At 45.0% G+C, this 24,002-nt stretch overlaps 5 protein-coding genes and 3 non-coding genes across 8 annotated transcripts; 3 read left to right on the top strand and 5 right to left on the bottom strand.

Moving 5' to 3' along the window:
* Nucleotides 1–8,784: 8,784 nt before the first annotated feature.
* LOC131289331 (putative sodium-coupled neutral amino acid transporter 10) lies at nucleotides 8,785–11,543 on the bottom strand. Its single transcript, XM_058318564.1, has 4 exons — nucleotides 11,353–11,543; nucleotides 11,176–11,293; nucleotides 10,703–11,105; nucleotides 8,785–10,642 (listed from the first exon to the last, which is right to left on the bottom strand). The coding sequence occupies exons 1-4, from the start codon at nucleotides 11,437–11,439 to the stop codon at nucleotides 8,785–8,787; spliced, it is 2,466 nt and encodes an 821-aa protein (XP_058174547.1). The 5' UTR covers nucleotides 11,440–11,543.
* Nucleotides 11,544–12,093: 550 nt separating this feature from the next.
* Nucleotides 12,094–19,343, top strand: LOC131289327 (uncharacterized). The gene is made up of 5 exons (XM_058318558.1): nucleotides 12,094–13,127; nucleotides 13,205–14,020; nucleotides 14,901–15,843; nucleotides 18,887–19,063; nucleotides 19,138–19,343. The coding sequence occupies exons 1-5, from the start codon at nucleotides 12,094–12,096 to the stop codon at nucleotides 19,228–19,230; spliced, it is 3,063 nt and encodes a 1,020-aa protein (XP_058174541.1). The 3' UTR covers nucleotides 19,231–19,343.
* On the bottom strand, nucleotides 14,129–14,200 carry Trnad-guc (transfer RNA aspartic acid (anticodon GUC)). The gene has a single exon. It is a non-coding gene; the product is annotated as a tRNA-Asp (tRNA).
* Trnad-guc (transfer RNA aspartic acid (anticodon GUC)) lies at nucleotides 14,402–14,473 on the top strand. Its single transcript has one exon. It is a non-coding gene; the product is annotated as a tRNA-Asp (tRNA).
* On the top strand, nucleotides 14,792–14,863 carry Trnad-guc (transfer RNA aspartic acid (anticodon GUC)). The gene has a single exon. It is a non-coding gene; the product is annotated as a tRNA-Asp (tRNA).
* Nucleotides 15,909–17,715, bottom strand: LOC131289018 (protein disulfide-isomerase A6 homolog). The gene has a single exon (XM_058318210.1). The coding sequence runs from the start codon at nucleotides 17,525–17,527 to the stop codon at nucleotides 16,208–16,210; it is 1,320 nt and encodes a 439-aa protein (XP_058174193.1). The 5' UTR covers nucleotides 17,528–17,715; the 3' UTR covers nucleotides 15,909–16,207.
* Nucleotides 19,155–21,090, bottom strand: LOC131289017 (microfibrillar-associated protein 1). Its single transcript, XM_058318209.1, is given in 4 exon segments — nucleotides 19,155–19,823; nucleotides 19,892–20,628; nucleotides 20,696–20,865; nucleotides 20,939–21,090. Coding segments are annotated over 4 exon segments (1,413 nt in total). The 5' UTR covers nucleotides 21,009–21,090; the 3' UTR covers nucleotides 19,155–19,387.
* Nucleotides 21,091–21,255: 165 nt separating this feature from the next.
* LOC131286852 (male-specific lethal 3 homolog) lies at nucleotides 21,256–23,161 on the bottom strand. The gene is made up of 4 exons (XM_058315856.1): nucleotides 22,937–23,161; nucleotides 22,674–22,852; nucleotides 22,436–22,602; nucleotides 21,256–22,371 (listed from the first exon to the last, which is right to left on the bottom strand). Exons 1-4 carry the CDS (start codon nucleotides 23,042–23,044, stop codon nucleotides 21,338–21,340), a joined length of 1,488 nt encoding a protein of 495 aa, XP_058171839.1. The 5' UTR covers nucleotides 23,045–23,161; the 3' UTR covers nucleotides 21,256–21,337.
* Between the last annotated feature and the right edge of the window lie 841 nt (nucleotides 23,162–24,002).

Below are 24,002 nucleotides of genomic sequence, written 5' to 3'. Positions count from 1 at the left end.
CGAACTTGATGCACAAGAGTTAGCGTTACCCTTGACGACCGAACTGCCGCAAATAATATCAAACGATGTGTGAAACATTCAGAAAAATAGCGATTAAAACTTACCCTAAGCTAAACACTCAACCGACAGGCAGTTTCTCTGAGTAACTCCACTAAACTCCAGCTGAACACTAGAAATAGAACTTCCCACGCGAGTGTGCTTCACCAGAACCGTTGGCGGGTAGGGTCCTTTCCGTAGGATATCTTTTGTAGCCGGCTCAAGTTACCCAGTCCCAGCACGGTGCTGCGTCAAACTCCAACGAAGAATTCACCGAACAATGTTGCGAGACATTCTCACCTGCGATGGGAAGGAATTAGCCGGTTGGAATCGCACGCCCAGTTTAGCATGCAAAGTCCATCCGCCAGGCGGCGTTTGATCATGGTCAACAACAACAACAACAAACCGTGTACGAGACACAAACTGCCCGCGGCATGCCAGAAGACCCGACGCCAGGAAGAACTTTGTGCTCGACGTGGCGACCGGCCGGGAATGTTTGGAATCAAGGGTTGTGCCGTAAGAAGCCGATACGTACACCTCAAGCCGTAGAGGGGGAGATGTTGCCCAAGGGGGGTTGGTTCGAGACTACTTGTGAGACGATAACCATTGTTGGGCTAAGTTTCTGTAGTTTATCTTCCGAAACGAGACTCCACTTGAACAGGAAGCCTACCACCGACACCTTCCTTGCTGGCTAATTGGATGTGGCTTGGCTTTGTTGAGGTAAATATCTCCTTTCTCTCTTTCTCTCTATCTTTGTTTTCTTCTGTTACTTTACAGACTGCTAAGACCAAAAGGTAGTAGGCTTCCCTATGTACTACAGCGTTTGAAAGTTACGAGTGTTCCAATGGTAAATAGACACGTGGCACGCAAAAAAGTTTACGTCCTTTACGCTTTATCTTTATGATGCTAATTTATTGTAACGCAAAATGTGTTGTTAGACCTACTCTTCGAGAAGTTCTTTTTAATTTTCATGTTTTCCTGAAAACACTTTCAACGCCAACGGTACACTTATAATTGCACTCGCGGCGGAGGAGCTTATCAAAACTATGAATCGGCCAACTAACTCGCTTTTCCATCCAACAGGCTGCTCCTACTCCCCTCCCTAGGGTTTCGTAATTCCAGCGAAGTAATCAATCTTCTGAAAGCTTACGGCTTAACTGAATTTACTCGACCACAGTAACGAGCTGTGCATTTTGCGAAACCCTTTTGGTTCCCAAGTTGCCAACAATGGAGCCAAGCTTTGAGCCAGAAAAAGTGCCATTTTTCTGCATGTAATTTAGTTATTGCTTGCGCCTTAAAAAGTGCTTGCACCGGTTCCAACCCCAAGCATATTAAAACATTTCGTCCTTGCCAGCCCGGTCGGCTGTTACATTAGCTGGCTTTGGGAGAGCGAAAAACGCTCTGCGAGGGAAAATGATCATAAAAATTCATCCTATCGGGTACCGTAGACCGTCGTAGTTCGGGTGTTTGGGTCATTCGGCAACACTTTCGGTCCGACGAAACGTGGCAAAAATGGTCCATGATTTATTGCGCCAGATGTCCGCGAATACTTGCATCCCCTCTCCACCGAAAGAGGGCTATCCAGACTATCAGCTGGCGAGTCATGAATTATGTGCCCGTCCCTAGGCAGACACGAGGGACGAAATACTTTTTACCGACTTCATGTAATCCTGACCTAGCCGAACGTAGCTGCGGAAAAACGATCGATCCTTTCGCCCCGAGCAGAAAGGATCGTTTAGCCTAATTTAAAACATACTTGCTACTTATTATCTCCACATGCGCATCCGCGCGATTCCTGAAAGGTCAACAAGTGCCGCGTATCGCGCCCGAGTCGGAAGTGCATTGCGTTAGGTCATTATAATTATTGCCACTCCAACCCGAAGGGTCCTCGAGAACCAACGGAGTCCTTTAAGCACCGGAGTCCGGATCGATATTTAACGACCAAACCGACCGGGCGTAATGGCACTAATTTATTAGAATCCGCCTGACCGCAGCGCTGGATCCTCGCCGCTGGAGCAAAAAGGATTAGATTGCATTTGCCCGGAACATCCCGGGACCCAAGGTGTAGGGAGTTGGGGGTACAGTGAGGGGTCGTGGTGTAAGCAAACATTTGCCGCATTCATGCACACGGATGATTGATTTTTATTGGCCATGTTTCGTGTTTGCTTCACGCAAATACCACCCTAAGCATCGGTCGCGGTGCAACAAATTGGAGGCACACATATGCCGATGCAGTTTAAGGTTCAGTGGAAATTCCACGCCAGAACGATCGCTGATGGAATGCATTGGCCGTGCTGCGGCTAGGCAGGGAGGTAGTAAATAATACATTTAAAGCAGCGACCTTTGGCAGGAATATCGACTTGTTGATTTTCATGAAATTAATTTCACTGATGCACTAGGTATTATACTTTTTTTGGGTATTGAATATGCGAAGATTAAAGCAAAATGTAAATGCTAGCCACTTTCCTTCACTATGCTCAGTGTTTTAAACAATAGATTACTTTGTAATAACTCACTTCAATTAAAATCAAACATACTATAATATTATCAAACAAAATCAGATTCTGGAAACCCTTAAAACACGATAGAAGATCAAAACAATTGCTTCGAAAAACTGGTGAAAACAAAAGATGGACTAATGAAACATTTCACGTTGCCATGGTATTTTGAGTCTAGAGTTTGGTTTGTTGTTGTTGTTGAGCCTTAGGCAGCGCTCTGTGAACAGTCCAACAAACACGACAAACACGACATTGTTCGAAGGGTGCTCTGCGACTTGTCGTGAAGAACTGTCACTCTCCCAGCAGCAAGGTAGCAGAATAAACAAGGTATATACTGTTTCTCCGTGGGATACAGCCCTGCACGACAAAATCAAACTGTTTTGTTCTGTGTCGTGTTTGTCTGACATGTTCGATGCAGGTTGACAGAGCACCTCCATATGATTGCATGGATTTGATCGTTTTTTTTTTGTCGTGTTTGTCGTGTTTGTCTTGTTCGATAGCTCACAGAGCGCTGCCTTACAAGTATTAGACAATTAGCTAATATGGTTTGATACTTCACTTCAGTGCAACTCAAAACCACTAGAATGTAATCAAATTCAATAATGAACAACTATAACAAAACGAATAATCAATAAGCAATACATTAGATGCTCTCGTTATTTCCAGACGAATGCTATCTTGTGGGTTGGTGTTTGGAGCTGTCTAGCAAATGATTTAAAGTTCCTCTGATGAAACATTTCATTAGTGGTTTGAGGTTCAAAAGGTGGTTTAATAGTTAGCTTAAAGTGAATGTCGCTTTCGTTCAAAAGGGCCTCAAGAGTAAGTTTTTTACAGCTAGTAAATGTCCAATTTCATTCCGCTCAGAACAAGGATAGGAGAATTGTCATTGCAATGTAGAAAAGGACGATTCCCCCGTGGTTTGGGACCTTTGGAGAAATGACTTTAATTTGAGGTTTTAGTCACCAACCTTGCTCGGTTTTTGTTCCGCCACTACCATCACAACCGCAAATGGCCTGTGAACCTGTAAATGTGTCCCTAGCATGCGACATTATGCGATTTCTTTCACCATATTGTTCGCCGACTACACTTTCCTTCACTTTTTTTTGTCCTTCCTTCTTTCACTTTATCACCACAATTGAAACTATCACACTCTCGAGCGAGCCTTCGGAAGTAACTTTTCCAAAGCCTCAACGCCCCACCGTTCAAGTGCACTCCTTCTGCCCACCAACCCTCCTTCTCAGTATGGAAAAACGTGCCGGTTTTCTTGATTCTGCCGTTTTTTGCTTCGCCCAACACAAACCGTACGAGCGTACGAGGAATGAGAAATTGTGCGAGACTAAATGATTTATGTGCGGGTGACCGGATAAGACCCGTCCCGCAAAAGGAAGTGGCCGGACTAACAAGCGTGCCCCCCGCCAAAGGCGGCCCAAAGAATGTGCGGGGCATAATGAATCCTTTACGGGCGACGAGCCACGGAAGAAAAGAAAAGCGTACCGGCAGAAAGAAAGCCCCCTGCTTGATTTGAAGGTCCTTGACGAGACACAAAGGTCAAGAAAAGAAGGCAAAAGGAAAGCAAACCTAACGACTCGCTCCTGGTCCGGGGCCCGACACTTGGGCACGCGAGAAAACCTCGGCAACTTTCCCGCACCACCACGGAAGTCGGTGCGTGACCGCGAAAATGATCGCACATTAAGCTACGACCTACGACCGACGCCGGCGGGAGGCCCGATGCGTGGCGAAAGATTGTAGTTAATGTAGCTACGAACGGCTGCATATTTAACGGTACGGTCCGTTAAGCTCTGGACGGGAGAAAATGTACACCTTTTGGGGAGCCGGCGCTATCAATCTCCGCTAAGTATCAGTGGGTTTCCTTTTTTCTCTTGATTTGGAAAACACATTTTAATTGAAGTTCTGCTTTTTTCCGTTCCAGCTTTCGGTAAGGACACAAAAGCCAAAAGAAAAATCACGTCAAACGGACCTTCAAACAGGACAGCGCAATGAAAATGGCCCCTTTTTCAAAAACCGAGGCTGCCATTAAATGAAGCTAAATGAAGACGGATGAAATAATTTACCCTTTCCAAACGGTGGTTTAGAGCTGCGACGTAAATGGGCGAGTTGAAACAAATTCCATTAGCGCAAAATCTGGCACACAATGAAAGTGTGAATTAAACGATTTAAGGAGCGCCGAACGTGAACATCGTTACAACCACTTTTACGGGGGACGCACGTGGTTGCGAAAGGATGGATCGTGTCACTCCGGAAGATGCCGTCACTTCAGAGCGTTACACTCATTTGCATTAATCGTAACCACGACAACCGCAGACAAATACTTCCATCGCACGCCGCAGGAAATTCAATTATTGCCTATCCATAAAGCGTGCGCTTGCTCGCTTTTCCCGCGTTTCCAGCATCTCACAAAAGTGCACCTATTACCTTATGGAAAAGCGTCGTTAGGGTCTCGTTAATGTCGTTAGATTTATATTATTCCAGCCTTGAAGGTGCTCGAAGTCGCAACCCCCCGGCCGGAAGCTGTAAATATTTGGATTTTTCTCTTCCACCTAGAAATTGTAATTTACTGTAAGTTACGGTGCGACGGGTACCAATCGCCAACCGCACGGTGGGTCGCTCATTTACATTCATCACCATGATTTATCAAGGACTCGGAAACGGCCGCGTCGATAGTGTAGTGTCCGGACCGAACGCGATAATGAACTTATCCACGGTTGCAGAGAACCGAAAATTGTGTCTCTCAAATCGCGCAAATTGGCGAGGGATTGGCGAAAAGAGGCCGGAAGGGGGGATGGAGAGGTGTGGCAATTGTTTTGTGCTTCCCATTTTCCCACCTCGTCTGCTCGTGAAGAAGCTGCCTGGATGGACGTGGAGTTTTTCGTAGGCGTTGCCTAATTATACCTAGCACTGAGATGAATGTAGCAAAACGAATTAATTGCAATTTGTATTCATCATTCGATTCGCGCCGGCGAACATCTAACTACTCGTCGGTCCTATCCGGTGGATTTGAGCATCCTCCAACAAGAGTATTTCCCTGAACAAGATTTTAAAGCACAAGGGCTTCCGTATTCAACAGAGAGCGTTGAAAATCTTCATAGGATGGTGCTAATCTGATAAGACGATAACACCGGATACCCGGAGTGTCAAATCGTTCCGCAATGTCTTATCAAAGTTCTGAATCCGGTCATCAGCAGCAACATTTTCTCGAGCCCTTGGAACAAATTTGAAAAGCTGTTAAGCTGCCCATATTTCTTGCCAATCGAAAAACAAAAAGATGATGATCCAGGCTAAACTATTCCAGTCGAGTCGAAACTTCCACTTGCCACTTTATGGCCCTTGACATGACATACCCGCTATCTTGCCAGTGCTGATGTGTCGCTGGCTTGTTGTGAACCGCTCACATAATGCCCAAAAACTGTGCGGAAATAAGCTGAGGGTGGATAAATGTCGACCAAATATCGAACGCCTCGAACGTCTACGTCCGTTTTCATTCCACAAATACTTTCCTCATAGCACGAAAGGGAGACGGGACAGAGAGTGGGTGGAAAGTGTGATGGAAGTTTGAAAGTGTTTTAATTGTCAGCTAAGTCCGTATCATCCCTTCCCGGATAGCCTCAAAATCAGCTTTCACCCGAGATCCGAGCCGGTAATTCCGGGAGGGTCTTATAATCGGTGGGATCGCTCGGTTGGTAGGGACGACCGGAGTATAAAAAGGGACAAATAGGTTGATAGTCCGAAAACTACAACCACTTCAACTTACAGACCTTCCCTACCCTTCCACATCAGGCTTCCCTCTCGCTGGCCCAAGCATCCGAAGCACAGATTGTTCAAGCCTTCCGAAATTCAATTTTCCGATCGAACAACGATGATAAGGATAAACTTTTGCCCGTCGTTCAGCGTGTGTCTTTCGGGAAAAAAAACTTTCTATTACTGCCCACAACCTCTCCGACCTCGCTCTTCGATGGCCGCCTATCTAGACAATGGTGTCTAATATGATGGTGGCCCTCTCCCCCGCCAGACCTCAAACCGGGACCGGGAAAAGTTTTCATCCGGCAAACACGTGACGATGTGTGGCCGTGTGTGGAAGTTGGGAAAACACCCTACGCCCAACACGTTCGCACGATGCGCACCATGAACGCCAAGGAATGCCAGCCGAAATGTGTGTTGTGCTGTGGAATAAAAATTAAATTTTAGGCCCGCTTTTATTCGCACCATCAAACTCGAGTCAGAAAGGGCTCTGATTAACCTCTCCGTGGAAGATTTATTCTTTGGTTGGGACGCTGAAAGTTCTGCCATCACCTCCTGCACGTTTCCTCATCAGTGAGATCAATGACCATTCTGTAGCAATAGAATCCCTCCGACCTGAGAAGGACCACGAAAATCCACATTTAATGTGTTTCTGGGAAGAATCTGTTGACAAACATAGCTTGTTTTGGCGAGCTTTTTGATAATCCTCCAACGCCAACTGCAGATGGAATTCTTCGGAAAAGAGCGCAAATGAATCGTAATCTTCCCAGGAAGGCTCCTTGCGATTTCAAAACCTGACTTTTTTAAATTGTGGCAATCGCATCTTTGTCCTATGGATTGTTTATTTGTTTATTCGATTTCCCCTTATGGGTGTCCACGTTTTATACTAAAAAGTATCATCATAAAGATGGTCCCAACAACACGCATAGCAATCCAATTTAGTTTTGCATCCGCTATCCACAAAACGCAAACAAACATCTCGTTCCTGAGGGCCGAGCATGAGATCAGATTGAAATTTAAAAACGCAAAGCTCATGCCGTTCGATTTGAGACACACACAAAAAAATCCGAACAAAAATCCTTCGAAATTCAAATCTAATCCTAGGCCAATCGCCTCGTAATGGCATGCGAAAGACTACCTCTACCGAGGGCCCATGGATATACGAAACTATATTTCTACACAGAACAACGGAGCTAGATTTCATTTGCATTTTTTAGCCCTCCGCAACTATCATTTGGCAAAACAAGCATGGTCCATTTTCTTATCACTTCCAATGGAAAACATATCTTTGCTGAAAAGGGCACTGATATAAAGAAATAGATGAAGGAGGTTTTTTTTTCAAATGGTCGCTGTAATGTTGGATCTCGCAAAATATGCTGAAATAGCAAGTTGATTGGGACACCAAAATATCCAAAAAGAAGATTTTAAATTTACAATTTAAATTAAAGATATGCTGTTTTAGCTTAGTTGGAAAAGCTTTTAATTTTGCCTGGATGTGTTCTACGCGATGACAGACGGTATGAAACTCTTTTCAATCCGAGCTAAAACAATGGCCAGACTTTTGGTGGACCGAAGAAAGATCTTAATGCTACAACATATGCTCTAAACGCTTGCCAAGAAATGAATAACAAAGGGTACTTCTACTGGCAACTGCGCTAAGCATTATCATAATTTGGCTAGCCGAAAGGATGATGACAAAGCTTGACGTGAGTTTGTTTTTCCTAATGCAATCCCAACGTTGCACTAGAAGACATTCGTAGGGAAAATCTCATCGAAGAAGCTTTGTGGTTTAGAACAGATTAAGTATAACTTGTTTCATCTTTTTCCGTCACATGATCAGATCTTTCCTTTATCCGATAACCTTTGCAAAGTATACACCCCCACTTTTCCATATCTCCAGTATAATTGATTCCGTTTTTGTTTCAATTTCGCCTTCAATTATGAATGCGATTAGATTATTCTATGGATCATACCGAGCAGGTTTCATGGAAAAACTTAAAAAGAAAAACCAAACGGTCGAATCCGGCACCGACAAATAGCATATGATTCCGCCAATATTTGCACACAGGGTTACTGAATAGAGGATTTTCAATTTTGCAATGCGCGTTTTGTGTGGCTGTCAGCAAGTTAAGCGAGCTCTACGAAACGAAAACTTCCAATTCCCGTATAGTTGCACCCAATTGCAATCCTGCAATCACTGCAAATGCAGGATGAAGTGAAAATTCTATGCAAACAAAAAAAAATGCATCCATTTAATCCCCAACACAGTTTCTATGACTTATGGCCGTACTGATTGGACCTCTCGGCATTTCCCTTGAATGGGACGGAGTTGCAATCTGTGCATAGTTTTAAAACAATGGAAGAACATTTATATGATTCTATGTTGTAAATAAAATTAGTTTTATTCAAAGAATTCGTTACGGAACACCACTTCAATATTGTTCAAAAACTATTTTCAAAATCAACCTTTTTCCATTTTATTCAGTCTGTAGTTTTATCGAAACCCATCCTTTTCTAGTGCATCACCTTTTACTTCATGTTGACCTTCAACATTCCCTGCCGTTTGAACTGAAGCGTTCCGCTTCTTTTGACAGTGTTCATCTTCACCTGGATTGACTTCGCGTTTCAAACGCATTGCCAATAAATCTCGCTTTCCAGCAGCCATATCGGCATCCTCCTTTAATTGTTGCTCCCCTTTGCCGTCCGCTGGCACCTCGACGGGCAAAGGTGGTAGTGGTTTTTCTACCTTTTCTTGATGTTGAACTTTGGTCTCGGGAAGAGAAGCCGTTGGTTTGTTCATTTCTTTAGCACCTTCTTCGGCCTTGGTGTCTATTTTCAAAGTATCTACGAGATCGTGTGATGCTTGTTTGTTGACGGAATCTGTCTTATCCTGATCGTTCGCAGGGTTTCCTCCCATAATCTGTGCTTTGTTTTCTAGCCTGTTCGGGTCAGCTATATCTTTATTCTGTTCGATGGGCAATTCACCACCTCCAGCACCCTCCAAACCACGATCCACATCGTTTGATAGGATCGCCGGTTGGTCGTGATACACCGTTGAGTTGGTATCATTGTTCGAATCTGCTAGCTTTGGAACAGTTTTATTACCTCCTGTCTTGAGCAGCTTTACGATCGGATCATCTAGGACAACCTTTGGGTCTTTAATTGTTTTAACCTCTCCCACAGGCGGTAGTTGCTGCTTCTCTTCTTTTGTTGCGGCTGGCTCTTCTTCGCGGGAAGGTTTTGCGGCGCTCTGTTCGGCTATTTTCTCAGCAATTTCATCCAGCTTCTTCAGTACCAGCTGTTCCGTTTCCTTATTTTTCTTTACCAGCTCTTCCTTGATGTTTTCCACCTCGGCCTCTAGCACCTTTTTCGCGTTCTTAAGCTCCTTGATTTCCTTAGCTATGTTTTCCTTCTCTTCGACGGCGATTTCGTGTTCCTCCTTCAGTATCGCTTCATTATTGATGGCCACCCGAGGTTCCTCGTGTGCTTCCTTAACGATTTTAGTATCCGCGTTTGACGCTTCCGATACCACATCAACGCGTGGAACGTTAGGGAGAACTTTCTCCACCACAACTGGCTTACCCACTGGCGGTTCAGGCGTGGGGACATCTATCTTTGGCATGACTTTTTCTGTGATCGCCTCTACTGGCAACACGGGAGGTGCCGGCGGTGGTGGCTTGAAATCTTCAACAGCTTTCAGCACTTGTTCCTCTGGATTGACCGCTTTCTTATCGAAATCGGTCGGTGCAATCGTTGCTTCATACTTTCGCTCTGGCGCACGATCGATCGCTTGTAGGTTAGCGTACGTTCCCAGCACCATAATAATGAAACCAAACGCTATCATTACCTGGGCCAGTTGCCTTTCGGTGATGTTAGTTTTACAAACCGTCATGTAGCAGGCGGCCGGAATGATTATACAGATGGCCACTCCGATCGTCGAACCAACCAAACCGATGACCACTTCAATCGACGGAATCAGTAGACCGAATATGAGTGCAACCACAACGATTGCGATCGTAAGTGGGCGGAACTTGGACTCGGGTATGTACATGTGCGCATCGGATGCCCTTTTGTACAGTAACGAGTACAAACTGACGCGGCAAGGAAATATCGCCAGTGGAAAACTGAACGCTACCGAGAGAACGAACCCCATCTTGATGATGTCGCTGGCGAAAGACGGCGAAAAGTCGACCAGAATGTTGCCCGAAAACCGATGCCCGTTGAAGGCGACATAACCGAAGAAACCTATTGCGACGTAGATCACCGTACAAATGTTTGTCGATTGTCTGATGACGCGGCTCATTTTATCGAGCGATGTCGTTGGCATTGTGGCGTACACCTCGAAGATTTGCCTAAAAAAGATATCGGAATTACAGTTTGAAATGGATTATCATATTACTATCAGTACTCACATCTGACAGGAAAGTGCCATCGTGAATATCGGCAAACATTGCAGAATGCCACTCCATTTCCAGAGGTCTAGTCGCTCGAACCAGCCGCTCTGTTCAAACTTTACGCTCGATTCCGAAATTACCTTCAGCACCAGACAAAGATAGAACCCAAGCGACGCAGTACACACTGAAGCTAGGCTGTCCACATTGCGTAACATTCCGAGAGGAATGATGCAGACAATTGTCACGACAATCATCACCCATGTCCGGAGCGTGCTGCTCTCGTTCATCGCCAGGATCTTGGCCGTAATCGGTGGTCCAAGGTCACCGACCACCACAAAGTAAGCGATGCATGTTCCCAACAGGTAGCCAACGACACATAGCTCTACCAGTAGCTTTCCACCGGACCCGAACGCATGAAACGCTAACAGGAAAAGCACATTTCAAGCAATCTTGGACGTTTGCAGATAAGATTAGCTTTTGCTGGGACTTACCGATTTGTTCAAAGTTTTTCCTCCTAGAAATTATGGCCGATTTCACCATGTAGCTGCATACCAACCGTGTAACATAGCTGCTAAGCAGTAGAAGCACCACCGAAAGTACAATCCCACACTGAAAAGAAGCATTTCAAAATGAAATTCTACTGTGCCTTAAAAATTCACCTAGTGTACCTTTTGGAAGCAAAACGGCATGGACAGGATACCCACGCCGATTATGCTGTTTGTTAATGTCACCGTTTGCACAGAGTTCGTTTCCATTACATTCTCCGTAAACTATTTCGTATCATTCTGGGGAGGAAACCTGAGTTGTTTATTATATTATTGCAATATACACAATGCACTGTTTCAGTGCGTACGCGGCATTTTAATGGATCCAACGTTGTTTTGATTATTCCAGAAACGTCAACATTATTTTACCAAGATCGCTACAGCTGCCGTAGCTGGATTCCGCACAAGGTGACTAGGGGCACCTGGAACAGTTCAAAACCTAAATCGGTGAATTATATCATAATTACTTTTATCAGAAGGAAAACAAAGCTTTCTATTCATAGGAAATAATTGGTTAATGTTTAAAGCAGTGAAAGCCTTTTTTTCTTTGCTGTATGTTTGCTAGTGTCCCCAAACATTTGTTCTAATCGCGATCCGAAGTACTAAAGTAGTACTAGAATTCCAATTGGATTTCTGCAATCGTAACGGTTTTGCTCGTTCGCCATTCAATGACGCCATTCAGTGCGGGAGTGTCTTTGGCGAACAACGCTAGGAATTGAAAGTGTTCTTGGTTAAATTAACTGCAAACAAAATGCGCATCGTTGGTGTAAGTATATGCTTATTCAATCAATTAGTATAACAATAGTAAAAACAATGAAGAATACTTATTCTATGTTGTAGATTACTCTTACCCCAAGCAACAATATGGGGCCTACAACCATACTGCTGCGTCCCCCGGTAACTGTGCTGAAATCTACTTACTGGCACATTCTCCCGTGGTTCTTTAGCCAAAGCTTGCCACAAAGCGATGGACCCACTCCGGGAAGCCCCCTGGCAGTACGGATCCAAACGCATACCGATCCGATTCAACACTTACGGAGCCGGAAGCACCCCGCGTTCGATGGCAAAGGTTTAACCCTCGAACGACGCCACCAGGAACCGGATATGATCATAGTCGATCATAAGATCGAGCTCACGATAACCGATTTCCAAATGCACTGCCCCGGATTCTACGGAACAGTGAAACAACTTAACCTAAACTTACTGTTGTCGGAGCGCCACTTTAGTGCAAACATTGCTGATCCGGAAAAGCTTTGGCGTATCATGTACGAGTGCTTTTGTTGTGAATCTTTCAACGATCGGCAAGTGAATGATGATAATTTGAAGAGAACGTTGTTCAAACAATTCTTTTCAACTCGTGCCTATGAGTGTCGCCACAAACTGAAAGAGTTGGAAGAACAGCTGGTTTCTACGTGCACCCGGAAGGTTTTGGAAGGAATCATCGAATCTATGGTTCATGATGTTCGTCGCATGCAGGTTAAGCGCTATGAGGAGAATATAAAATGTTACAGGCAACAGCTTCGAATGGTAGACACTGCAAAACGGGATCAAATTGCCATCAAAACGACAATCGAGTCGGAAATCGATTTTGAATCGAGTGAAGAATGTGCACAGCTGACCATTAGCGATTCGAAAAATGATCTCGAAAGCATGTTGCATATTTCTGAAATCGAGTTGAACGAATCAAACCATATGCTAGAGCAATGCCAACAGTATGAAGCATTTCTAAAAAATCTCCTGACTGCGATTCATACTATCGAAGGATTAGTTAACAAGCTTACCTCAGCTCCTAATTGTGCATTCGACCTGGAGAAGGCACGGTGTGCTATCGAAAACAACAGATCGTTGCAAGTGCTGACTACCGTACCCGATATGGAAAGTAGAACACGCTACATAAGGTAATAATGTAATTTGTCGCGTAGTTGTTTAATGTTGAAATAATGTAATCGTCTTGTTTGTTATTTTTCGTTTTAAGTGATCTTAAACAACAGCATCAAGCTTTATCGTCCCGTGTTCCTACGGCGCATCGTGAAATCGAAGTTAGAAAGGAAGAAATGGCTTTGAAAATTTCTCAAATGCAACAGATGAGAGATCATATTAGTACATATGAAGGCAGTACTTCCACAACTAACCGCGGATTGAACTTGGAACGAATACTGTGCCAACTAGAGAAAAGCATAAACCGCATTTCTAATCAAACAATAGAAATAGTCAAGTTCGAGAAACAAATTCTGGATAAAGAGAAACTCGCCTGGTCGGAGTACATGCACATATCATCGATACCTTACGATGAGCTTGTTTCTATTGCAGCAGCTAAGTGTGCTTTAGAAAAACTGCGACCCGAAGTACAGGATGATTTCGAAGGATTTATATTTGAGCGTGCATTGGAGGTAAATGGTCCGATGGCATGGATAGAAGGCTTCTCATGTATAGCCATCTTTAAATCTATTGATGCGGCGAAAAGTGTGCAACAAGTTATGCTGCGAGAGCACAATGTCGATTTCTTCCGTTATAATGTCCTGGAACGAGTAACACGTTCGGTAATATTGCACAAGCTTGGCGAAGGTGTGCCGAGCCAAAGAACAGGATTAATACAAGGGAACGCAAACATGAGCTACGAAGAGCTCGCTTCAAAAGTGAACGTAGTTGTGAACCATCTTCAGCGCCATTTTCAATTGAAGTGCAATTTAAAATTAGTGCGTGAATCGAACAAACGACACGAATTGGATTTGAAGAACCTGCTTGATGACCTGCATCGTTTGCTGATCGAAAAAGAAGTCAACGTTCTTAGGTAAGTATGCTTAGTTAGTAAGAACTATGAGTTACTCAAAAAGATATGCTTCCTACTGCATTTAAAACATCCCGCAATTAAGTAAGTAGGATACCAAAAAGAATAGTTCTCCCCGACGGGGAATCGAACCCCGGTCTCCCGCGTGACAGGCGGGGATACTGACCACTATACTATCGAGGACTTGCATGTTCCGGGCATTTCCTCTGTAATTGAACACAACGAACTAAAGCTAGGTGACGAAAAGCATCAAATTATAAATTAGTGAATATTTTAGCTTGATGCTGAACAAATTATAACTTAAATTGTGGAAGATATCTAGTGAACATAGGTTTAAAGTTGTGTCACACTTAATAAAATCCCTTAATGAGGCGGGTTAGCAAGTCCTCGATAGTATAGTGGTCAGTATCCCCGCCTGTCACGCGGGAGACCGGGGTTCGATTCCCCGTCGGGGAGAAACAGTTTTTTTCGAAATTTTCTTGGATAAGAAACGATCAGTTTTGTTTACAAACCAGTCATATTCTAATCATGTAATACTGTCAAATCGTGTTAGACAAACAAGCTTTCCGTGATATGCATTGATAAAAGAACCTTGTTTTTTTTTAAATTTTACTGTTTCACATTCTTTTATGCTGGGTTGTTTTTAAATTCTTTTGTGAACCTAAAGCAAATGAGATGGTTAACACTCATCAGATGTTGCTTTGGTTTTGTGTGTTGCAATGTGATGTAGATACATTCAATTTAAAAGTGCCTGTAACGATCGGGTTGAACAAGTCCTCGATAGTATAGTGGTCAGTATCCCCGCCTGTCACGCGGGAGACCGGGGTTCGATTCCCCGTCGGGGAGAAAATACTTTTTTATTTTTCTATCTTTTTCTTTTTAGTGTATTGCTAAATGGTCAATACCAAGACCTACCGAAGCTGATAAAAAACATGTACGATGCTACGAACAAACACCAACAACTAAAAGCTCGGGAGGAATCTCTAAAAAACTTTATTGAGGAGTTGGAAACTGACAATACCCCATGGGAACATCTAACGCAAGAGCTGCAATTGTCAGATAAACTTGAAAACGCAATCAAACAACAACAAGTAACACGGAAAAGATACTTCGACGATTTAAAGAAACTAACCGACAGGTGCGATGCCTTTCAAATGGATCTTGATCGTAATGCTGAGCTTCGCTGGATGAATACTTCATCATCCGGCATATACGAGAAGCTCGTCGCACATTGGACCACATGCGCTGATACCCTTCAACGCAGCATTCGAAAGATTCAGACGAGCGAATCGGTTTCGATGAAGTCCATCGAAATGGAACAAAGATTAGATGCTAGCGAGAAGGTTATCCGATCGCTGAGCATTAAAGAAAACAATCTCAGTGAAAAGTTAAAAGCATCCCAGCAAGCACTTGCAGAGTTCCTTGAGGAATATCCACCGAGACCAATGCAGACACGCTTCACTGGTTCAACACAGGCGTCTCACGTCAGCAGCGTTCTTTTGGCCAAAATATCACAAACTCAAAAAAAATTGCAACCCATACCACCGGCGCACAAACCGGAGGAAATTGTGCGCTTGAAGAACAAAATCAAGATTCTAAAGGCGCTGGATAAGCTGCAGTCGTCGTTCAGGGAACTTTACTTGAACAACATTTTACTTCTGTCCATCGATAAAGTGAACATGAGGAAACTGCAGCAACTGTGTAAGCTGGTGGCGACCGCTTCCGATGATTTGACCGAGCTTGGAGGAACCGTGAAGGTATTCTTCAACTATATTTACAATGAAAATGAGACCAGCGAATATGACAGAAGGATGTCACTACGTCAGGTAAGCCAATTTTCTTTCTATCAATTTTGTACATTCTATCATTTTCGGTAAGTTGTTGAATTAGATCAGATCGATCTTTATTCATCTCTTATCAGTTCTTTATTATCAGTTTGACTATCTGTCCTTGTTCTAATTGTGTTAAATTATGTGCTTTACTGAACTCTCTGAACAACTGCCGGAATGGAAAGAACGACGGCAATGGTTGGTTGCGGTAAATGCAACGACTATTTTGTTCCGAACTTCTGCTAAACCATATCTTGCTTACAAACTAAAAAGCACACGGAAGCTCTTCCATGGGAAGAAAGAGCGGTTGTGCGGGAGGGGGACCACCGAATAGGTGAAGAGGATGGAAATCAGTCCGTTTTTACAGCTCGTCCTTCTCGTCCAAATCGACGTCGGACAGATCGTACTCTTCCTCCTCGGGTAGCTGTCCGTCCTTGCCGTCCCATGCTTCGACGCTGTGAATCTTTGGCAGCTCGGCACCCTTCACCGGAGCCGTGTGACCCCGACCGAACGAGAGATCCCGCAGGAACTCGTTGATGCCGTCCTCCGAGAAGGAACCGCGCAGCAGCGAGTACTTCATCTTCTTCAAGTTGACGACCGCCATGGCCGGATAACCGAAGCCACCGATATCGAGCGTGGACTCGAGCTCCAGCTGGGCGCCTCCCTCCGTCCACAGCCAGCCCCACTGCTTTTTCTTGTACTTATCTCCCATCGTGGTCAGGATACGCAGATACCGATTGCGACACTCGGCATTGCAGTCGAGAATGTGTGGCAGTACGGACACGACGCAAAGTGGTTTGTTTTCGCACGTATCTCGTGCCACCTTCTCCGAGGTGAGCTGAACGACTTCCGGTGTCGGTATGTTGTCGCTGTACTTCTCCAGCGCCCAGTTGACAATGTCCGACGAGGTACGACCACCATCATAGTCTTCGGCCGAGTTACGATCCTTCGGTCCGCCCGGGAAGTACTTGATCGTCGGATAGCCCTGCACGCCGAACTGGGACGCCTTAACCTGGTGTACGGTTGCATCGAGTGCGCCCAACTTCACCTTGCCCTTGAGCTCCTTGGCCGCCTTGGCCCAGTGCGGTGCAAGGTTTTTGCAGTGGCCACACCATGGCGCGAAGAACTCCACCAGCCACGTGTCCTCGCTCTGAAGCACCAGCTTGTCGAAGTTGGCATCGGTCAGCTCGATTACTTCGTCCGACGAACCGTTGCTGCCACTGTCGCTTCCGCCGCTGCTACTGCTGCCGCTTCCACCACCGCCGAGAATGTTCTTGATCTTCTTCTTTGCCTCACTCAGTGCCGCCTCAGCAATGTCCTTCGCCGTGCGCTGTCCATTGTAGTCGACCGGCGAGCGTTTGTTGGCACCGAAAATCTTCAGCGTCGGATAACCACGTACTCCGTGCTGGCCGCAGAGACTCTGCTCCTCCTCGCAGTTGATTCCGCCGACCTTAATCACTCCCTTCAAAGCCGTGGCGGCCTTGCGATATTCGGGCACCAGATTGCGACAGTGTCCGCAGAACGGGGCGTAGAACTCGACCACCCAAACTTCGTCACTCTTCAATACGGTCTTATCGAAGTTTGCCGCCGTCAATGCCACGACATCATCCGACGACGAATAGAGTGCCAGGGAACCGCTGACACAGAGCAGAAAAATGCCTGCAACCGCTCGGAGAATCATTTTTGCACCGATTTATTGGCCTCACTGATCACCACGTCGGCGATTGCTTCAAGCTGTCCGTTAAACTGGCCTGCTGTGACTAAATAGTAGCGAGCTAATGCACCGATCTTTTCTCTGGGTAGAATGGAGTATTATTGCTCCTACCATAAACAACAAACGCCGCGAGGAAACCGCTACTTCTGATTTGGTCGTCGCTGATTGGTCTGAAACATTTTCATGCCCGATTGACACATCATTCCTCGAGTCTCGAGCTGATGAAATACCAAAATATCTTTATTTGGGAATCTTGGAACATCTCCGTTTTGTGCACCTTGGCAAACATGGTCAAGCAAACATTCAAACGTACACCAAAAATTAACGTAGTTGCATGATTTTGCATTTAGTTCAAGTTCTTTTATTTGAATTTGGCAGAGTATAACGGCGTACTTTTTATTCTAACTTAACTTATTATAAATTCACAAGACTAACTTCTCATAATTTCTGTTTAAGTTTTTGTTTGCAAGGATTGTTCCATCTCGCGCATCGCTGCCCAGAAAATATCGTTCGCCGTATTCTCTCCGTCGTATTCTACGGGAGAATATTTATCACCGCCAAATATCAGCACAGTCGGATAGTGGTCTATGCGGACAGTCTGTTCACACAACTTCCGCTCCGCCTGACTCTCCTCGCAGTTGATCACACCGACGTTAATGACCCCTTTAAGGGCGGTGGCAACCCGTTGATATTCAGGCGCAAGGTCCCGGCTGTGTCTGCACCACGTAGCGTAAAATTGAACCACCCATACCTTATCGCTGTCCAGCACTGAAGTCTCAAAGTTGGCCGCAGTTAACTTGGCAACATCATCGGATGGCGAGTAAAATGCAGATGAACTTTTCAAGACAACGAACCAAACTCCAATAATTGCCCAAAACATCATCACTGCGATATTTTCGATGGCGAAATCAAATGCAGCAAAGGAGATAAATCTTCCAGCTACCGGATACTAGTAATTGAAATTCTTATGGCCGATCGCTTTTATACCATCTTCCAAAGAAGGTGAAAGAGAAATGGTATTTACCGAAGCGCGATCAAATATTGCGTTTATTTGCTTAGAATACACATTGACCACTGTATGGATGTTTTCGCGAAGAAATCTGGATTTGGTGTTGATGGATATTCTTGAATCAACCAATTTTTTTGACGCAAGAAGAAGATGTTCTTGGAAGGTTGGTTAACACGTGCATGCATTGAAATTGTCATTCATTTTTACTTACGTAACTTTGTGTTAATTGATTAGGTTAACATAGATTTCTTGAATGGGATTTTCCATAGAAGTATGAAAAGTTTTTTAATCTTGTCCTTTAATCATTTCTTCGACAGACAACATCATTTGAATTCAGCAAAATTACCGCAGTCAACTTTACCATCCTGGACAGTAATGGGATTGAGCTAGACACAGTCGACGAGGACCAGCGGCAGCTAGCTTTCCTCCTGATATTTATAAGCTTCTTGTACGTTGACGGCTGCAAACTTTTCGTAATAGATAGCTCATTTCAGGTATGTTTCGAATACCCAAATATAAAGCAATGGTTGTGGCTTCATTTTGACGACTTGACTATTTCCATTTACAGGACATCTTTACCAATGGACTACAAAGCATGATACACTTGTTCAAAACCCACTTCCCGAATATGCAGTTCGTCATACTAGCAAACAACGCGTAGTGAGTACAACGTTTGTGAATTTCTATTTCTTACTCTGTTTTATTCGCGTTCCCCTCTGTTTATCATTTATTTCTTATAACTAAATATGTTAATCGCAGAATTTTAATCCTAGAACAAAGAAGAATTGTTGTACTCCCAGAACAAACTTTTAATAAAACTACACATCGCGCTTCTTGCGATAGAGCGAAGGTTTGTCGAACACTTGTTTCATGCCGCCGGCCCGTTCCGTGAGGAACATGGTACTGTTCGGCGTGTCGGCTACCCACGGTGAGTCGAACTTGGTCGTGTCCTGATCGACCAGATGCGTGTACTTGGTGCGTCCGCATCGACCAAAGTTTTTCACCTGCATCACCTTCGGCAGGATCGTCTTGTCGAAGTGGTCCTCGAGCGTCGGTGCCGAGAAGTCCTGCTTGTAGACGGAGTCCTCCTGGTCTAGGTAGAACGCACCACGATGGTAGTACTTCTGCAGGAACTTGTACTTGCCCTTCACGTTTTTGTTGGTTACAAGCTTCGGATTGTTGCGCAGCTCCTGACGCCGTTCTTCTTCCGTAAGATTTCGCAGGCGTTCGATTTCTTGTTTCTCTTTTTCCAATCTGCAAGAAGAAAGGTAAAAAAGATGCATTGAATAAAAGTTCCCAGCGCTCCCGAATCAAATACTCACTGTTCCTTTTCCTCACGATCGCGTTTGATGCGTTTCAATTCTCGTAACTTCCATGCTTCGTATTCCACCTCATCGTTCTCGTCGTCCGTGTTGACGTCGTTGAGCGACGGTTCGTTTTCAACCTTGGTCTTCTCGAGATCCTTCTTGATACTGTCCTCCACCAAACGAAGCGTCTGCTTTCGACGCTCCTTGGCCATCTTTTTGGACTCATACTCTAGCTGTTTCTGTCGGTTTGCTTCGCGTTCTTTTTCGATGATAGTGGTGCGGTCCTTCTTTCGAACAAATAGTGGCTTCAGGCGGGGTTCGTTCTCCTCATCGCTTTCAGTTTCCTCCTCGTACTCCGAGCTTTCCGATTCCTCCGAGTCCGACAGTCCTTCTTCTTCCTGTTTCTGCAGCAGTTCCTCCTCTTCGCGCTGCTTCTGTTGAAGCATCTTCGCCTTGAGCATATTACGTCTGCGTTCAATCTCCGTATCACTGAGCTCGGCCTCGGATTCCGACTCGGAGCCCAACGAAATGCGTCTCCGCCGGGAGGTGACGTTGGCGCTATCTGCGCCCAGATCCCCATCGCTATCCATCCTACGCCCATCGTCGCTCCTACGGCTCTCGCCTTCGCTTTCGGACTCGACGAGTTCCGGTTCATGTATAACGCGATGGCGTTCACGGCGCTCGTATTCCAGATCTTCTTGATTCTCTACGCGAACTGCCTGCAAACGGCGAATACGCGGATCGTCTACATCCTCCGGAAGTTCGTTGTCATCGCTGTAAAGAGATGCGTGATGTATAAAAACTAATCGCACTACCAACAACGTCATCTACTCACGACTCCTCCCGTTGCTGCTGTTCTTCGTTGGCCCGGCGGTTCTCCATGAAATCATCATCTTCCGATTCTTCATCACTGCTTGCATACTGTGCATACTCTGGACGCTTACCGGATACGTATCGGTGCACCTTTACTTTCTGCATAGAAATTTCACCTGAAAGCAGAACCAGAATGATTGCATGATGCTTCGTAGATTTTCACGGGAATATAGTTCGATGCCCAATTACCTTTAGTGTTTTTAACTGGAATTGCACCAGCGGTACTTTGAATACCGTATTGCGTTGTTGGAGGACTCATTTTGATGTTTTTCAAGAAAATACGAGCACTAAAATGAGGGAAAACTGCGCTAGTTTCACTTTTCGATCGCTTTTCGCGACGGACTCGCTTCACAACATAAACAAACACCAAACTGTCAATCGGATGTTGAAATTTGCGCCAAGGTTACTTTAACGAAGGGTAAAACTTCATCTGAGGTAAATCTATCCGAGCTGTGTGGTATTCGCAAACGAAAGATGAAATTAAAATTCGATTTAATTTGTAAGTCACATTTATTTCTATTCAGTTTTATGCGTTACGATTTAGTTCGACGTGCAAATAGTATTCATTCAATGAAATTTTGTTTTCGTTCACACATCATCGCTGTCTTTTGCACTAAAATAAAATGGTTTTCCAAACCACTCCTCGTGCTCTTCAATGAACTCGGCAAAGATGTCCAAAAACTTCAGCAATAGTTTGAGCTTCTCGTCCGACATTGTGGTGGCGGAAAGAAATTCCGGTAGCTTCACTATCAACCGAGCCAGATGAATCGCCCCGTAAATCATCGACGGTTCGGCCGGGGCGTTCGAAGGCAAGATACGCCACCGGAACACTTCATCCAACACTTCTTTGGCTTCCCGCGATATGGTAACATTCTGTGGCAAAACGGTGCGCAGAATGTTCAAGCTGGACCCGAACGGCGACAGATTACCGCCGGATTCCGGGGCCACCGACTGTTGGCTCTGCCCGGACTGGGAACCCTGCTGCTGTAGGGCAGCGAAATCGAGCACGAACTCGTTCTCTTCGTTCTTGTGTGATCGCAATCGTCGCCGGCGACGCTCTTCGGCGGAGGCGGCTACGGACGATTGTTCCGAATGTTCACCGACCACTGGAAGATCCGTCGGTGGCGACTCCAGACGGACAGCCAACATATCCAGCGATAGATTCTGCGACGCAATGTAGGTAAACTGCGATAAATTTTCTTCGGCGAGAACAATTTCCGCCTGGGCCTTCTCCTGAGGGTACAGCAGGTAATCCTTCAGCGTGAAGTCGAAATACACACGCAGCCCATCTGCCACCTCCTTGCAAAGTTCCACGTTCGTACGAATTTGTTCGTAGTCCCGCAGCTTTTGCTCACTTCGCAATGCGGAGCTGTTCCGTCGGCGAGACTTCATTTGTTCCTGATGACCACACTCGAACAGCTGGCGGATTGTATAGTATCGCACAAAATCTTCCAAGATTGTCACGACCGGCAACTTGGCCGGTAGCTCTACCCACATATTCTCCACAAAAATTAAATGTTGGTCCAAATCCAGGTGCTTGCGGAACTTGGTGCCAGCTTGCAGATACACTTTTTCCTCTTCCTGTGTACTTTCTACGGAGCTGCTGTAATACTCGTCCATATCTGGAAACAAACATTGAGCGATTGTTAACTGAATACCGGGACGGGTAAAGAAGCTTCCCCTTACCGTCCATATTATAGTCATTGTCATCCCTTCCGAAGCCTCCGTTGCTACAGGAGCTGCCTTCTTCCGACGATCCATGATGCGTTTTTGCGTTCGTGAGGCTTTCGATACGATCGGTTAAACTTTTGGCTCGTTGTTTTTTCCTTTCCTTTCGATACAGGTACGCACCCCTAAATGATAAATTTTGGGTTTAAAACGCTAATGTCGTTTAACTCCTACCCCTGGCTGGTCAATCACTCACTGATATAGTTGCGACTTTTCCGCCAAATCTTTTTGCAGCTGCCGATTTTCTTCGGTATCCTTTAGAATGAAATCTTCACTGACCTTCCGGTCCCAGGAGGAATTCCAGCCCTGGAAGTGAATCAGATACTCCACGATGCGGCGTCCGCGCTTATCTTTACCCTCCGAAACCTCCAGCACCTGCAAAACCATAAAACTCAGCTTGTTTACTTCACTTCATCGAGATTGTGGACGAATCCTAATGTTCTGCGCCTGCGAAACTACCTTCGAATCGTAGAGAACTTTTGCTTTGGTTGGATCCGGTTCGTAGCACAACACCTTTTCACCATCGCAAAATTTGTACTTTGTATTGTGACCGCGTGTTGACACCATGCTCTGTGAATCAATTTTGAGGCCGTTGTAAGTGAAACACTCCAGCTAAGATGAGCAATGAAATGCTTTAACACAGTCGTTGATATTTAATTTCCAAAGCTGAACAGGGAAATTCTATACTGCGTACGCCGTGCAGTGAGTTTTGTCGGTAAACAAACGGCGGCCTTGATCGGCGAGCTGTCAAAACACTGCTGTCCATTTGTTTTGCCGAAGCCGGTAGTGCAGTTCCAGGTCGGTAGTGCATCAGAGCGGATGTTAGCAGTGCATAAGTTTCCTGAAAGGGTTAGCGGAAAAGTAAGGTTACGGCACGACCGCGTGGTGACGCCGAGCTGGAGCTCAGGTCAGACAAATCCTAGCTGCCGCACATCTCGTGCCGTTTGAGACAATCAAGCGGACCACGAGTTCTTGTGTCCTGACAACGGAAGGAATTATCCCTCCCGTGGACGGCGGGTGGACATATGGCTATTATAGCCGGTCCTAAAGGACGAGCCCCTTCATAGGAGTTCGGACAGAGTTGGTACGCCTCTGATTACGTGTAAGGGAACAAATTGTTCGACTTAGCGTAGGAGGATATACCCCGACTCGCATATCGAAAGAAGAAGAAGAAGCCGGTAGTGGACTATGGGCACATTCTTCTGTAAGTCTGGCCATTTATATTATTTTTCATTTGAGTAAAAACTAATCAACGATCATTTAAAAATTGAATTCGGAAAATGTCTTTTTTTTTCATAAAAATTCCATGTGTTTCAACCACACCACCACACTTACCTAGTTTTTCTTTCCATGCTGGTTCCAAAACAACCCCATCCAAATATTGTACAAAATGTTTTTCGCTTTTTATTTTCTCCACAATCATACCTATTCGAGTAATAACATCGAGCTTTATGAACAATCAAGAAAATGAAAATTTTTACGAATTAATACGAAAAGTACTGGGCTGTTAAAGACATTGCTAGGG

The sequence above is a fragment of the Anopheles ziemanni genome, chromosome 3 (genome assembly GCF_943734765.1).
Source record: "Anopheles ziemanni chromosome 3, idAnoZiCoDA_A2_x.2, whole genome shotgun sequence".
Lineage (NCBI taxonomy): Eukaryota > Metazoa > Arthropoda > Insecta > Diptera > Culicidae > Anopheles > Anopheles ziemanni.
This window is presented reverse-complemented; position numbering and strand designations above follow the sequence as displayed.

Coding starts and splice junctions, on each gene's coding strand:
- LOC131289331 (XM_058318564.1), bottom strand. CDS start 11,439: ATGGAAACGAACTCTGTGCAAACGGTGACATTAACAAACAGCATAATC. Junction 11,294..11,352: donor TGCCGTTTTGCTTCCAAAAG/GTACACTAGGTG, acceptor GCTTCTTTTCAG/TGTGGGATTGTACTTTCGGT. Junction 10,643..10,702: donor ATGGCACTTTCCTGTCAGAT/GTGAGTACTGAT, acceptor TATCTTTTTTAG/GCAAATCTTCGAGGTGTACG.
- LOC131289327 (XM_058318558.1), top strand. CDS start 12,094: ATGGGGCCTACAACCATACTGCTGCGTCCCCCGGTAACTGTGCTGAAA. Junction 13,128..13,204: donor AGTAGAACACGCTACATAAG/GTAATAATGTAA, acceptor TTTCGTTTTAAG/TGATCTTAAACAACAGCATC. Junction 14,021..14,900: donor AAAGAAGTCAACGTTCTTAG/GTAAGTATGCTT, acceptor TTTTCTTTTTAG/TGTATTGCTAAATGGTCAAT.
- LOC131289018 (XM_058318210.1), bottom strand. CDS start 17,527: ATGATTCTCCGAGCGGTTGCAGGCATTTTTCTGCTCTGTGTCAGCGGT.
- LOC131286852 (XM_058315856.1), bottom strand. CDS start 23,044: ATGGTGTCAACACGCGGTCACAATACAAAGTACAAATTTTGCGATGGT. Junction 22,853..22,936: donor AAGTTCTCTACGATTCGAAG/GTAGTTTCGCAG, acceptor ATGGTTTTGCAG/GTGCTGGAGGTTTCGGAGGG. Junction 22,372..22,435: donor CAATGACTATAATATGGACG/GTAAGGGGAAGC, acceptor GTTTGTTTCCAG/ATATGGACGAGTATTACAGC.